The sequence below is a fragment of the Desmodus rotundus genome, chromosome 3 (assembly GCF_022682495.2).
Source record: "Desmodus rotundus isolate HL8 chromosome 3, HLdesRot8A.1, whole genome shotgun sequence".
NCBI classification, from domain to species: Eukaryota; Metazoa; Chordata; class Mammalia; order Chiroptera; family Phyllostomidae; genus Desmodus; species Desmodus rotundus.
In genome coordinates this window covers 46,705,798-46,722,027 of record NC_071389.1, presented here as the reverse complement: position 1 = coordinate 46,722,027, position 16,230 = coordinate 46,705,798, and the positions used below count along the sequence as shown (strand labels likewise).

The 16,230-nt window shown below is 37.8% G+C and overlaps 2 protein-coding genes across 12 annotated transcripts in view; one reads left to right on the top strand and one right to left on the bottom strand.

Moving 5' to 3' along the window:
* The window catches only part of SGIP1 (SH3GL interacting endocytic adaptor 1), a 193,139-nt gene that overhangs the window by 153,662 nt on the left and 23,247 nt on the right, over positions 1-16,230 (bottom strand). The window lies entirely within an intron of this gene.
* LOC112309065 (THO complex subunit 2-like) lies at positions 11,415-16,140 on the top strand. Its single transcript, XM_024565322.3, has one exon. It carries the CDS (start codon positions 11,446-11,448, stop codon positions 16,138-16,140), a length of 4,695 nt encoding a protein of 1,564 aa, XP_024421090.2. The 5' UTR covers positions 11,415-11,445.

Below are 16,230 nucleotides of genomic sequence, written 5' to 3'. Positions count from 1 at the left end.
GATAAACAAGACTTCACTAAAATTAAAAACTCAGTGTAGTGACTGTGGTGGGGAGGTAGGTATAAGGGGACTAAATGGTAGTAAAAATTTTTTAAATAAATAAACAAAATAAAAAAAACATCTGTGCTGCAAAAGACAATGTCAAGAGACATTGAATGAGAAGATAATCCATAGATTGGGATTAATATTTGCAACAGATACATCTGATAAAGGACTGTTATTCTATATATTTTTAAAAATCCCTCTTAAAACTCAACAAGAAAATGAACATGATTAAAAAGTGGACCAAAGATCTGAAGATTTTATACAGATAGCAAGCATATCAAATATTTCAATATCATATATCATTAGGTATTTGCAAATTAAAACATAATGAGATCCATTACACATGCACTACAATGGCCAAAATCTAGAACACTGGCAATACCAAATGCTGTCAAGGGTGAGGAGCAATAGGAACTTTCATTCATTGCTGATGAAAATGCAAAATGGTACAGCCACTATGGAAGACAGTTTAGTAGTTTTCTACAAAATTAAACATATTCTTACCATACAATCTAGCAATCATACTCCTTCATATTTGCCCAAATTCGATGAAAACATGTCCACACAAAAACCGTTACACAGATGTTTATCACAGCTTTCTTCCTGATTGCTAAAACTAGGAATCAATTGAGATATCCTTTAATATATGAATGGATAAATAAACAGTGGTTTATTCATGCAAAGGAATATTGATATTCAGTACTAAAAAGAAATGAGATGTCAAGCCATGGAAAGATATGAAAAAATTTAAATGCATATTTCTAAATGAAAGAAGCCAATCTGAAAATAAATTTCATTAAACTTTCAGTTACAAGATGAGTAAGTTCTGGTGATCCAATTTACAGCAGGGTGATTATAGTTAACAAAACTATACTTTACATTTAAAGTTATCAGGAAAGTAGATCTTAAATGTCATCACAAAAAAAGAAATTTTATTTATCTGATGTGATAGAGATGTTTAACTAACACTACTGTGGTAATCATTTCACAAGATATAAGTCTATCAAATCATTACATTGTACAATATTTGTATGTAACATAAATATGTCAACTACATTTCAATTATCTGAAAAAAATAAAGTTAATGAAAAACAAAACAGGTAATGCAAATGATGATGCTTACAAAAACAAAACTTGAAAGACTTATAGATCACAAGGCAAAGCCTTTGGTCTTTAATCATGGTGGTATTTTCCCATTTACTTTCTTCAAATAACATTTTTTCTATCTGATAGATTACTATCTCTTCTGTTATGAATGTTTTAAAATATCTGGTGGTGGTGTTAGTAAGGAAGGAAAGTTTGTATAATCATATTCCTTCCTTCCAAATGGACAGCATCAATTGTCATTAATAGCTACCTTTCAGTGGCTTAAAAGTGAAAGGTTCACATATGTTTACTAATACATATTTTTAAAATCCTTCCTCTCCTTTTTTCCTAATTAAAAAATCTGATTCAAACTGCTTTAGTGCAAACTGGCCATTAGTTAATTGACACAGTGAAAGTTCAGGAATGGAACTGCCTTCAGACGCAGCCTGTTCCAGGGACTCAGGCCACACCATCAGGGCAGCATGATGTTTAGCAAAGGATTCTCCTTTCTAGGCAGGGACTTCCTACTCAAGGCTCTTTACTTAGAAACTATGGCTTCAGGCCCGTCTTCCTGGGTTCAAGTTCAAAAGAACAGAGAGAGTACCACATTCCAGTAACTCCCACATAATTGGCAGAATTCTTAGATATTTCATCTATCTTTGACCCAGTCACTGGAAATTTTATTTGTATAAGCTTCATCATTTCATATTCTGATTGGCCAGGTCTGTGCCACATGCTCTGTGCCATATAGACGAATGGCTAGTTCCTAAAGGACATTTTGGATACTTATAGTAGAAAAAAAAGTAAATGCATTCTAGGATGGCAAAAAAAAATGCTTCCATAGTTATCCTGTTGTCATTTTCGTCCCCACCTTACAAATGAAAAACCAAAACCCACCAAGTGATGTGGTTAAGACTAAAACTCAGGTCTCCTTTCAGCCTGGAGTTATTACACTCCACTAGACTGTGCTACATACTAGGATAAATATTCATTACTCTGAAAATGAATGAAAGAACTCTCCCCCCAGAAAATGTGTACTTTTTCTTGCTAGATAAAATAAAAGATTTTGGAGGCAAGATAGAAAAGTTTTTATTTTTCAAATTATCAGTTGTTATTCCAAATATCTCTGAAATCAAAATGATGAAAGGAATACAAATCAGCTCCTAATAAAGTTGATGGCCCTAAGGGACAATAAATGCTCATTATTCACATCAATCTTAAAAAGGTCCCATGATTCAAACAGCAAAACAGCTCACAGAGTGTGCTGAGGTGGGTTGCTTAGCATTACAGAAATCACCTTAGTACTCGTCTAAATAGTTTACATAGCTTCTGGTTTAAGTTCCAACCTATCCTAGTTGAATGACTAATTCACCCCAACAAAAGGAAGATATTAAAGTAGATATACCTTTCATTCAGTGTAATGACTAGTCTGGGTTGAATCTAACTGAAGCCATAAAACCTAGAATAATTTACCTGAAATAAAATTTGCTTTGACATAAAACTGGACTTATTAATAGAAATAAGATCAATATTTAAAATCCAGAAGAGACTATTCTATTTTAATATCTCCCACTCTTTGATTTTTCCTAGAAATGCAACATAGTAGAACTAATGAGTTTTTGTTGAAAAACTAAACTTTAAATTGTACAAGGGCCAATACCTATTGTACTCACTACCTGGCATCTACACAGAGACTAGCACAGGGAAGATGAAAATGAAGTGTGCGGAATAAAGGAGCAAGTAAACGATTTACTTAACTGCCACTTTTGGGTTCCATTGTGACATACTTTGTTTTCTAGAACTCTAAGCCCAAATTTCAAAAAGTTATTCCCACTGTCACCCTGATTTTAGAAATTCCTCCCCCTCTTTAGAGCTATATTGTATTTTCTGCCCATGTTCCTTTCACTTAGAATTTATTGCCTCATCATTTTCATGTATATATCTTATAGTCCTCAATTGAACTGTAAGTTTCTTGACGTCAGAAACCTGTTTATCCTTTTAATACTCCCTACAACTTAATATAGCCTTCAAATGCTTAAATATGAATTTTTACTTGTTTCTGATCACAGGGACAGTTTTCAGAGAGACAGACTGAAAAGAAATACAGTATGATGTTTAAAACAAAAAAAATAAACAAAAGCCCGGCCACAGAAAATAAGAGTCCATAAACAGAAGGAGGGGATAAATTCTTTCAGAGTTAATTAGACAATTATACTTGGACAATGAATTGGTTCCAAGTTTTCCGGCACAAAAACAAAAAGGAAGACACCCAAATTACATGTCAGAAAATTATGCATTGGCAGAAACATTGTTTCCCCTAAAATTAAACCCAAGTAGAAGTTTACCAGGGGCCATTGTAGTAGAAAACAAATGGGCACTGGAATCGGCTGGTCCTGGTTTTACAATCCAGGGCATATAAACACTCCAGCCCTCAGTGTCTTCATCTGGAAAATGAGCACTTTGATAACTACAAACCCCTCAAGGTCACTGTAAGGAGTGTTATTATTAAGCTAGTCAAATCACCATCATCATCATCATCCCAATAGTATTGCATGCTTACTATAACTATGCTGAGGTCTCTATGTGTAATAGTCATTTCCCTCTCACTCCCTCTTATGAGGGAGGCAACTGACGTAGTGGGATGAAATAACCGGCCTAAGGTTCCATGGCTGGCCAACTGTGTGACTGTCAGTGAGCGCTGGATCAAAGTTAATTCCCTTTTCCTTCACCACCACATTTTTACAAAAAGAATAATCAGTGTAGCATGATTTCTTACATGCATCATTTCCTCAGGGCTATAGGGCATCCTTGGACCATATTTGGACCAATATAAAGAATACATGGCAGTTGACACAGAAATCTCAAGTATCTCAAGAATTATACAAAACGCTTTCTGTGTGTTTTGTTGGCATGTTTGTACCCATTTGTTTAGATCAGTCAGGTTAAACCACAGCTTTCTCAGACTCAACCTCACTGAATTTTCCCTGGTTACTGAGCACAGTAACATATTGCCTCCAGCCTCATCCCGTCACTCTCTGCCCCCAAGATCTTAGTACCAGGGGAGGCAGAAGTCAAAAGAGCATTTACCACTTAGTGAGCTATAGGAGAGGCAATGGACTGAGACTGAAGAGACATTAGTTCAAGTTCAGACATGCCACTCCTTAGGGAAAGGACCTTGGGAAGGGCACTCTAAAATGACTCTCTATTGATAGTGAATAAGCTGCTCAAGTTTAGTAATCATCTGGTTGCTTCTTTAAGGACCTCTCTCAGGGACTCAGGAACTGCTACTCCAGCATAAACAGGAGATTAAGATGTCCTTAACTACTAGCTTAATCCTGAGTGGCTCCAGTTTTACTCACTTTTATTTACTGGGTGTTGACTTCAATTTGGTTTAAAAGGGGCTTCTGACCCAATGAACTAGATGATTGATAATGGTCCTGGTTTAAGAATCTCTGAATGAACATCCATTCCTGGCTGTACTGACTGCACTAGGTGGGACTTCTGCTGTTACAATTTGCCACTACTAGTAGGTCAACTAATAGAAGAGTTAAGGTAGACATTTTCTTCTTCCTCTTTGCTAACTTCTGACAAGAAGTAAAATATTTCAAATAATATTCTTTCTCTGAAATTAGCAGAGAGATGGCCAAAAGAAGACACTGGTTGCAAGTGCAGGCAGATAAATTGGAAAATTATCTACGCTTCCAACAAATTAGCTGGATGAAAAAACAACCCTTTCTCCCCTTTAGCATTGTGCAGAGGAAGTAAACAAAACATTCCATTTGATGTGATTCAGAATTTCCCAGATGCTCAGCCAGTCAGCCCACTGGAGAGCTCTAAATCACTAGGACTTTCCCAAAGCATCCTCAGGGCACAGAATCATCTCTTGTGGAAGAAACAGGGGCAAAGTGAACTTCCTGCCAGACTCACAGTCAGGAGATCTGGTCATGGTCTCCTTTGCTTCTCCTTGTTTGGAACTAGGCAAGTCACTTTCTTCTCTGTTCTTGGTTTCCGACACGTGTTACTAAAGCCCCTTCTTGCTACAACATAGTGTGTTCCTCCAAATAATCTAGGAGTCAGCCTAATGGGTAGCCCCAAGTCCTCAGGATTATATTACACTTCTCAATATTGAAGTAGAAATACCTCAAGCCCAACCCTGTAGACCAGCATTTTCAACCAGTGTGCCATAAGAATTTTTAAAACATACAATATCTGACTATTTAATCAGGGGCACTGACCTCTTTTCTCTTAGATTGTCAAATAAAAAATGACAACAGCCAACCAAACACTAGCTGTCTGCTGTAAATGCCCTGTCTTGAACCATAAATATATAGGTCACATAATAAAGTCGCATCTTACTATGCATATCACATAATAAGGTTACATCTGATTGTTGAATTCTTGGTACCAGAAATCCTTATATACAAGGATAGAGACCTCATTTTTTAAAGAAGTCACTTTGGAGCAAAATGGGCGGGTAATTACTATTACTGTTTTTGTAAATAAATCAAAATTATACCTATTTTTGTCAGATTGGCAAAAAAATATCGTTTTTGGCATGCCACAGAATTTTAGTAATTAGTTCGTGTGTGCAATGAGATGTGCGAGGCTGAAAATCACTGCTGTAGACCTTGATACACCCGCCGACCCTCCCCTCAGTGCCTCCAAGGTTTACTACGTGGGTTATATTCCTCTTAGGCATATCTTGTTCAGATGATTCATTTACATTGAATTCTTGAGGTTGTATTTTTCCTTTCATAGTTGAGTTTCATTTTGCTCCGTACTTCATGCTTTCAGGACGTGCTTTCTTTTTTCCAATTTCTCCTAAATATCACATAGTAAGGAGTGGTGGATAATAAACATTACCAATAACGACAAATAGGAAATAATAAAAGTAGGGTTCCATTACAGAAAAGTAAGTTACTTAAAACTGATTTGTAAATATTTCTCTTCTTAAAAATTGTAGATCATTATTTTCACAGAGATTTGCCAAATTCCTTTATTGACCCTCAGCCCTTCACTCTGCTACAAATCCTTGCTGACTCTCATCCTTTCTAAGTCCCCTCCTGGTAATTCCTGGATATTTAAATTGTTTCCAACTTCATTTTATAGAGTAATTCAGCTCTCTCTTCCTTTTTATAATGACGTTCCTTTGCCACGCCCTGAGGCTAGTTTTCCACAGCTAAAAAGGCCAAAGTATTTTTTTCTAATTGCTCTCTCTGTTCTTTAGTTGATCTGTAAAATGGGGAAAAACCATCCTTCTGTGGGTTATTGTGAGGCTCCAGTGAGATGCCTGCTTTGTACCCTAAACAGTGCCTGGCACATTGTCATAGTAGGTGCTCAATTTAATGTTAGCCGTTATTCACTATTGGTATTTGCAGTACTAGATAATCTTTTAGGATTGTTTTGAGGATTAGAGACTAAGTGTGTAATACAAGACCTGCCTCATTGAAGGCATATACAAACATATAAATGTGTTACTATTTTCAGAGGGTTTACGTAAAGCCAAGTTCTCTTCTCTTTATGCACATCTTATATTCACAGCAGCCAAGAGAGGTAGGTGCTATTCTTTTCCTCATTTGACAGGTGAGGAAGCTGAAGCAAATAGAAGTTAAGTAACTTGCCTAAGGTCACACAGCTGGTTAGTGACATAACTCAGATTTAAACTCAGGCAATTAATTGAACTTCAAAGCCTGTGAATTTACTCATCAGTTTATTCTGCCTTTTAAATTTTTTTAGTAGCATTCATAAATAAATGAAGACAGAAGTTTCATTCAATGCATGTTTTGGCTATAGGAATTGTATCAAGGACACATTCTCTTCAGATACTTTTAAAAGCAGCTTTTGGCAGTTCACTGGGTCTTTCAGGAATGTTATCAAGAAGTCTGGTTTTATTTTTAGTGTTTACTGTAAAATTCATCTAATGTCTAAACAGAACAATGCTGCCCAATGCTAAATTATTAGATTTCAACAGAAACAAGAAAGTTCTGAATTTCAGAGTTCCCTCTATTTGTTTAGTTGTATTTGCTACAAGGATGGCATTACTAATGGAAATCATACAACCAAGTAAAGCCAACAGCAAAATCATTCTGGTACTTATTTTGTAGTTATACAATCGTTCCTGTCCTGCATTCTAAGTAAGCATCCATGATCAGCTGCCCAGGAAAAAGCTGAAGTTAAGATTATTTTCCTAAATTCAAACCAAACATTTTAGAGATCAACTTCAGGGAGAACTAATCCAGTGAAGGGAAAAAAGAGGATTTGGGCCTCCAGGCTCCCTGCTACAGATCTGCAATGAGATGGCCTACTGCCCTGCTTGAAATGAAGGCCTTTTGCTGGGGAGTGTGTGTGAGTAGACACTTGGTTGGTTGCCAAGCCAGTACCCATTCCTTCTCTCCCCATTGGTAACATATTTCCTCTTTTGAATATAACCTGGACTTTTTTCCTCCACTCATCCAAGTGTTTCAAGGAACACTGACCTTCCCCTCTCTGCTTCCAGCACGTGGATCCTGACTGTCCTGATTAAGTTAAGCCATCACAGTCTTCCTGTTCTCTGGTAAATCTTTGAGTTAGAAATGGACTCCCGAACTGAAATGAGAGATGCTTGTTTGGGGCTTCTGGGAAATGTATCTGGGTTCTAAACAGAGACCCCAGAGACAGCTCCTTTCTGCCTCTGGATATTGTTTTATTAGAAGGGAATGCCTGTACCACTCATAGCTATTTTGCAATGCTGAGGATGGCAGAACAGAGAGAAGAAAGCCTGAGTCTTTGATGAAACTATGAAGTCATGCGCACTTCTGCTCCTAGAGCCTGTTTTTGACACCCTCTGCTATTCAATTGTGAAAGATAATAAATCTTATTGTTTAATGCAATGTGAGTCAGACTTTTATCTTATTCGAAGCTCTGAGCATTCTGTCATAGCATGCATGCATGCAGGCACTTGTGCTGCCTTGGGCCAGTATGAGTATTAGGAAGATAGGGTAAACCAGACTGCTTTTAGGGAAAGAAGGTAGCTCTAACATAAGCCAGGATGAAACAAAAATTTAGGATCTGCCCAAACCTGAAACATGGCAAATCTGTCAGCTTGCTACCCAAAGTATGGTCCAAGGACCAGCAGCATTGACTTCACCTATGAGCTTATTAGAAATGCAGAATCTGAAGCCCTACCTCTGACCAACTGCATCAGAACATGCATTTGAACAAGATGGTAGATGTTTCCTGTACACATTAAAGTCAGGGAAGCATTTATCTATCATAGGATATTTGAGTACTGGAGAAGAAGCAGGAGAATGGGGCCCAGCAACATGGTTCTCCAGGGATCTCTTGAGGAGTTTTCAAAGCTCAGCTTCCTTTCCCTTCCCCTTGTCCCTAGCTTGGATGGAAGGGCCTGGAAGTCATTTATATGTAGTAGCCCCTCCCCAGTTCCCCTTCTCTAAAGATTATGCTCATTGACACTTTGAAGCCAAATTATAATGCCTGCATGGTAAGATTCTGGGCTATTCTCTGAAGCCCGGGTGACAAGGGATGCCTCTCCCTGCTATGATGGCTGCTGTAGAAGGCTCTTATTAAACCAAGGGAACAACACATCACAAACATAGCCATTACTGATGAATTCAAGTTGGGGCAAGAAAAGCTAAATTGGAAGGACATGCTAATCCACAGCTGCCAGCCTAACATACTGAATATAGTAAGAGCTCAGGCAGGACCTGGTACATAATTTGTGGGGCTAGGTGTAAAATAAAAATGCAGGGCCCCTTGTTCAAAAATTATTAAGAATTTTAAGAAGGCAACAACAAACCACTAAAACAAATGCAGGGACCTTCTAAGCCTTATGCAACTGCACAGGCTGCACACACATGAAGCCAGCAGGCTGTCAGGATAAAATGAGGTTGAAAGAAATGAATGCAGTCATCCCTGCTTTCAGAACGCTTTTTGAAATGAAGAGAAATTGTCATTGGAACAAGTCTATGATGGTTCATGGTAAATAAGACTCTATGATAAAACCATTCATACTAAAATAATTTTTTCATTTCTTCAATCTTACTACATGCAAAGCACATGACTAGTTCCTTGGATACAAATAATAATAATAATAATTAATAATAATAAACATTCCTAAATCCTCATGGGGCTCACACTCTAGTGGGCATACTAACATTAAAATAGGACTATAATCTGAGAAGGCAGATTATTTAATGGAAAAATCCAAAGAGTATTAAGAATTTGAAATTGAATCACAAAAGCATAAAATCCAAATGTCTTCTATAAATTAGTAAAGTTTCCTTCCTAACAAAAGCTATTTCTATATGGGCAAACATTTTTAAATTTTACTTTTTATATTTATTTTTTATTTAAGCATAGTTGGTATATAATCATATATTGGTTATATTAGTTCCAGGTGTACAATACAGTGATTCAGCATCTTTATAACTTACAATATGATCACCCCATTAATTCTAGTAATTATCTATTGCCATGTAAGCCTATCACAATATTATTGACTATATTCCCCTTCCCCTTCTTACCCATCTCCCCATCCACTCCCTTCTGGCAACCATACCCTTGGTCTATGTTTCCATAAGTCTGTTTTTGTTGTTGTGGTTTGTTTTAAGATTTCACATATAAGTGAAATCATAGGATATCGTCTTTCCCTGCCTGCCTGACTTCTCTTATGTCTCATCATGTTGTCCAAATGGCAAGATTTCATTCTATTTTATTGCTGTGTTATGCATATGTGTGTGTGTGTGTGTATCCATAGATCTTTATATGGATAAATAAGATTTGATATATATGTTTATATATATCAAATCTCATATTTATATATAATATATATTTATATATATAAAATCTTCTTTATCCATTCATCTATTGATGGACACCTAGGTTGCTTCCATATCTTGGCTATTGCCAATAAGGCTGCAAAAAGCATAGAAGTGCATATATCTTTGCAAATTAGTGGTCTCATTTTCTTTGGATAAATACACAGAAGTGGAATTGCTAAGTCACATGGTATATCTATCTTCAGTTTTTTGGGGAATCGACATACTGTTTTCCATAGGAGCTGTACTAGTTTGCAGTCCCACCAACGGTGCACAATGGTTTCCTTTCCTCCACATCCTTTTTAAACGAGGTCAAGAAGTAGGCTGTTCTAGGTTTCTGGTTTTTGAATTTCTGAGTTTCTGGTTGTTGGATGAGGCACACCATTTTTGCCTACATAGAAATGTTGTCTGGGGTGTGTGTCTACCTACTTTTCTCCTGCATGGAATCTTTCTGCTACTCTTTCTTTTCTTCACAACATCCTCCAGAAACATCTATCCCAATCCCATTGCCAGAGATGGGCAGACAAAATGAGGTGACCTGTTTTCCTAATGTGTTTAGAGAATGCCTGGCAAGGTCTAAGACACCCAAACATGTATAACAGAGAATGGAGGAATCTGTATTTCATATCAGGCTCAAATTAGAAAGAGAAAAAAGGAGGCAGTTTATTTTAGACCTTCCGAAGCCCAGAAATAGTAAGCAATTTTCACATTTTCAAGCACCAACTCCAGTTAACCTTTTGTGAGGAATCTGATGCAGGATGCATTTGGGCAGTTGATTAATTAGCAATGTTGGCCATTAGCGTGGAGTGGGAAATTCAAGTGTCTTACCTCACAGCCATTTGCACAAAAATCTAAAGCTATTTCACTGATTCAGATGTGGAGTTTATTTTTGACATTTGGACAAAAATCCCTAACTTAAAATTACTACTCCAGAGATAACAGAGCATGTTGTGATGTGACTGCTGGACACTCAGCTAGGTATATTCTTCACTTGACCCCACCTAACACCCTACATTCCCCATGTGGGCAATTCATATTCACACCTCAGGAAACCTACATGTTACTCCTTGTTGTGTGCCTAAAATGCATTTTTATAAATACCGGAAACCTGATTGTTAAACTTGTAAATATCAAGATACCACTATAATTTTCATTGGTCAAGCATGGATTCAGAAAAACATAATTTAAGCAGGCTGACATTTGCTTAGCTAACTGGAACCCACGTGATCAAGATTTAGGTTTTTCTGAGGAAAACCTCTTCAAGTAGAGCAAACATTAAGCTTGAAAAACCAGAGAAAGTTTAAGGAATCTTCGGTTACTGAACATTTTCTCCACGCTGGTTGCACTCACCCTTTAAAAAACACTTTCTGGGCTGAAGACGGGGAGGCGGGAATCGGAAAGCGAACTCGCAGTTCCCAGAATTCCTAGTGGGCGGGGCTTCCCTTTGACCCCCGCCTGCGTGCTACACATCCGGGCTTCTGTTGCTAGCGAGAGGAAGATGGAGGCCGCGAAAGTGTTGGTTCCCGTAGCGTGGATAAAGAACTGGGAGAAATCAGGGAGAGGTGAATTTTTGGATTTATGTTGGATCCTCAGTGAAAATAAAAGCCATGACAGTTCAGCTTACAGAGATTTCCAGCGAGCTCTCTATGAGTTATCACACCATGTCATAAAAGGAACTCTGAAGCACGAACAGGCATCTAATGTTTTTAATGACATCAGTGAATTTCGTGAGGATATGCCCTCCATTCTTGCTGATGTGTTCTGCATATTAGATATTGAGACAAATTGTTTAGAAGAAAAAAGCAAGAGAGACTATTTTACGCAATTGATATTGGCGTGTTTGTGTTTAGTTTCGGACACGATTCTAAAGGAACGCCTGGATCCAGAAACATTGGAATCATTAGGGCTTATCAAACAATCACAGCAATTCAATCAAAGGTCAGTAAAAATCAAGACAAAACTTTTTTATAAGCAGCAAAAATTCAATTTGTTAAGAGAAGAAAATGAAGGTTATGCCAAGTTGATTGCTGAATTGGGGCAAGATTTATCGGGAAATATCACTAGTGATTTAATCTTAGAAAATATCAAATCTTTAATAGGATGCTTTAATCTGGATCCCAATAGAGTTTTGGATGTCATTTTAGAAGTGTTTGAATGCAGGCCTGAACATGATGACTTCTTTATATCTCTGTTAGAATCTTACATGAGTATGTGTGAACCGCAAACGCTGTGTCATATTCTTGGGTTCAAATTCAAGTTTTACCAGGAACCCAATAGAGAGACTCCTTCACCTTTATACAAAGTTGCAGCAGTGCTTCTACAAGTTAATCTTATTGATTTAGATGATCTTTATGTACACCTTCTTCCAGTTGATAGTTTCATTATGGATGAACATAAACGAGAGATTGTAGAAGCTAAGCAAATTGTTAGAAAACTTACAGTGGTTGCATTACCTTCTGAAAAAAATGATAAGCGAGAGAGAGAAACAGAAAAAGAGGAGGAAAAAGTGGAAAAGCCACCTGACAACCAAAAACTTGGTTTATTGGAAGCCTTATTAATGATTGGTGATTGGCAGCATGCACAGAACATTATGGATCAGATGCCTCCATACTATGCTGCTTCACACAAGCTAATAGCTCTTGCTATTTGCAAGCTCATTCACGTAACTATTGAGCCTCTCTATGGAAAAGTTGGCATTCCTAAAGGTGCTAAAGGCTCACCTGTTAATGCTTTGCAAAACAAAAGAGCACCAAAACAAGCAGAGAGCTTTGAAGATTTGAGGAGAGATGTTTTCAATATGTTCTGTTACCTTGGTCCTCACCTTTCTCATGATCCCATTTTATTTGCAAAAGTGGTGCGTATAGGCAAATCATTTATGAAGGAGTTTCAGTCTGATGGACACAAACAAGAGGATAAAGAGAAAATGGAAGTTATCCTTAGCTGTTTGCTTAGCATTACTGACCAGGTACTACTCCCATCTCTTTCTCTGATGGACTGTAATGCTTGTATGTCTGAGGAACTATGGGGACTGTTTAAAACATTTCCATATCAGCATAGATATCGTCTTTATGGCCAGTGGAAGAATGAAACTTATAACAGTCACCCACTTTTAGTAAAAGTTAAAGCTCAAACAATAGACAGAGCCAAATATATTATGAAACGCCTAACCAAGGAAAATGTGAAGCCTTCTGGAAGACAAATTGGGAAGTTGAGCCACAGCAATCCAACCATTTTGTTTGATTATATCTTGTCACAAATACAGAAGTATGATAACTTAATAACACCTGTAGTAGATTCACTGAAATACCTCACTTCATTGAATTATGATGTCTTGGCTTATTGTATCATTGAAGCTTTAGCTAATCCAGAAAAGGAGAGAATGAAACATGATGACACAACCATCTCAAGCTGGTTTCAGAGTCTGGCGAGTTTCTGTGGTGCAGTTTTTCGGAAATATCCCATTGATCTTGCTGGTCTTCTTCAATATGTGGCTAATCAGCTAAAGGCAGGCAAAAGTTTTGACCTGCTTATATTGAAAGAAGTGGTACAAAAAATGGCAGGAATAGAAATTACAGAGGAAATGACAATGGAGCAACTAGAGGCCATGACTGGTGGAGAGCAACTAAAAGCTGAGGGTGGCTATTTTGGCCAGATCAGAAACACTAAAAAATCCTCCCAGAGATTAAAGGACACATTATTGGACCATGATCTTGCTCTTCCCCTCTGTTTGATTATGGCTCAGCAGAGGAATGGGGTGATCTTTCAGGAAGGTGGAGAGAAACACTTAAAACTTGTGGGAAAGCTCTATGATCAGTGTCATGATACCCTGGTACAGTTTGGTGGATTTTTAGCATCAAATCTAAGCACCGAAGATTATATTAAGCAAGTGCCTTCAATTGATGTGCTCTGTAATGAATTTCATATACCCCATGATGCAGCATTTTTCCTGTCTAGGCCAATGTATGCACACCATATTTCATCCAAGTATGACAAACTTAAAAAATTAGAAAAGGGAAGTAAACAGCAACATAAAGTTCACAAGTACATTACAGCATGTAAAGTGGTGATGGCCCCTGTCCATGAAGCAGTGGTCTCTTTGCATGATTCCAAAGTCTGGGATGACATCAGCCCTCAATTCTATGCCACCTTTTGGTCTTTGACAATGTATGACCTTGCAGTTCCACACATCAGCTATGAACGGGAAGTCAGTAAACTCAAAGTCCAGATGAAAGCAATTGATGACAATCAGGAAATGCCTCCAAATAAAAAGAAAAAGGAGAAGGAGCGCTGTACCGCCCTTCAGGACAAGCTTCTTGAAGAAGAAAAGAAACAGATGGAGCATGTACAGCGAGTTCTACAGAGACTGAAATTGGAAAAGGACAACTGGCTTTTAGCAAAATCTACCAAAAATGAGACCATCACAAAATTCCTACAGTTGTGTATATTTCCTCGATGTATATTTTCAGCAATTGATGCTGTTTACTGTGCTCATTTTGTTGAATTGATACATCAACAGAAAACTCCAAATTTTTCCACACTTCTTTGCTACGATCGAGTTTTCTCTGACATAATTTTCACAGTTGCAAGCTGTACTGAAAATGAAGCTAGTCGATATGGGAGATTTCTTTGCTGCATGTTAGAGACTGTAACCAGGTGGCACAGTAATAAAGCTACATACGAAAAGGAATGTGGAAATTATCCAGGATTCCTTACTATATTACGGGCAACTGGATTCAATGGTGGAAATAAAGCTGATCAATTAGACTATGAAAATTTTCGACATGTTGTACATAAATGGCATTACAAAATAACCAAGGCATCGGTACATTGTCTTGAAACAGGCGAGTATATTCACATCAGGAATATCTTGATTGTGCTAACAAAAATACTTCCTTGGTTCCCAAAAGTTTTGAATCTGAGTCAGGCTTTGGAAAGCAGAGTGCTTAAAATCTGCCAAGAAGAAAAAGAGAAGAGGCCTGATCTATATGCATTAGCTATGGGCTACTCTGGGCAGTTAAAAAGTAGAAAGACATACATGATACCTGAAAATGAGTTTCATCACAAAGACCCTCCTCCAAGGAATGCAGTTGCCAATATACAAAATGGGCCTGGTGGTGGGTCTTCTTCATTGTCCACAGGAAGTGCTTCTAAACATCATGAAAGCAGTGCTGAGGAGAATGATAAGTCAAGGGAGAGAGCTCAGTGTGGTGTGAAAGCCATTAATAAAGTGTCGTGTGCCATACTGAAAGGGAATTCAAGCAATGGAAACAGTGGCTCTAATAGCAGCAAAACTGTTCAAGAAAATGACAAAGAAAAAGGGAAAGAGAAAGAAAAAGAGAAAGGAGAAAAGACTCCAGCTACTACTCCAGAGGCCAGGGTACCTGGTAAAGATGTTAAAGGAAAACCGAAGGAAGAGCGGCCAAATAAAGATGAAAAAGCAAGGGAGATGAAGGAAAGAACACCTAAGTCCAACAAAGAGAAAGACAAATTCAAGAAGGAAGAAAAAGCTAAAGATGAGAAATTCAAGACCACTGTCCCCAATATAGAATCAAAATTGACTCAAAAAAGGGAAAGAGAAAAGGAGCCATCCAGAGAAAGAGATCTAGCAAAGGACATGAAATCAAAGGAAAATGCCAAAGGAGGAGAAAAAACACCAGCTCCTGGGTCCTTGAAGTCACCTGTTCCACGATCAGATATTACTGAGTCTGAAAGGGAACAAAAACGCCGCAAAATTGACACCCACCCTTCTCCATCACATTCCTCAATGGTAAAGGACAGTCTCATCGAACTGAAGGAGTCTTCGGCAAAGCTCTACCTTAATCATACTCCTTCACCACTGTCTAAGAGTAAGGACAAAGAAATGGTCAAGAAAGATTTGGACAAGTCAAGGAAAAGATCCGGAGAAAGAAAAGATGAAAAAGACAGGAAAGAGCGGAAAAGGGATCACTCAAACAATGACTGTGAAGTGCTACTGAACTTAACCAAGAGGAGAAAAGAGGAAAATGGAACAATGGAGGTTTCAAAACACAAAAGTGAAAGTCCATGTGAGTCTCCTTGTCCAAATGAGAAAAACAAGGAAAAAAATAAGTCAAAATCTTCAGGTAAAGAAAAAGGCAGTGATTCATTTAAATCTGAAAAGATGGATAAGATCTCCTCCAATGGCAAAAAGGGTATGTACAGACCCTTAAGCTGAAGGTCTCCCAGAGGAAGATGCCAAAGCTCCATGCATCACTCCCAGATATCTCCCATAAGGAGGAGCTTCTAGTGCTGTCCATTTACTGGG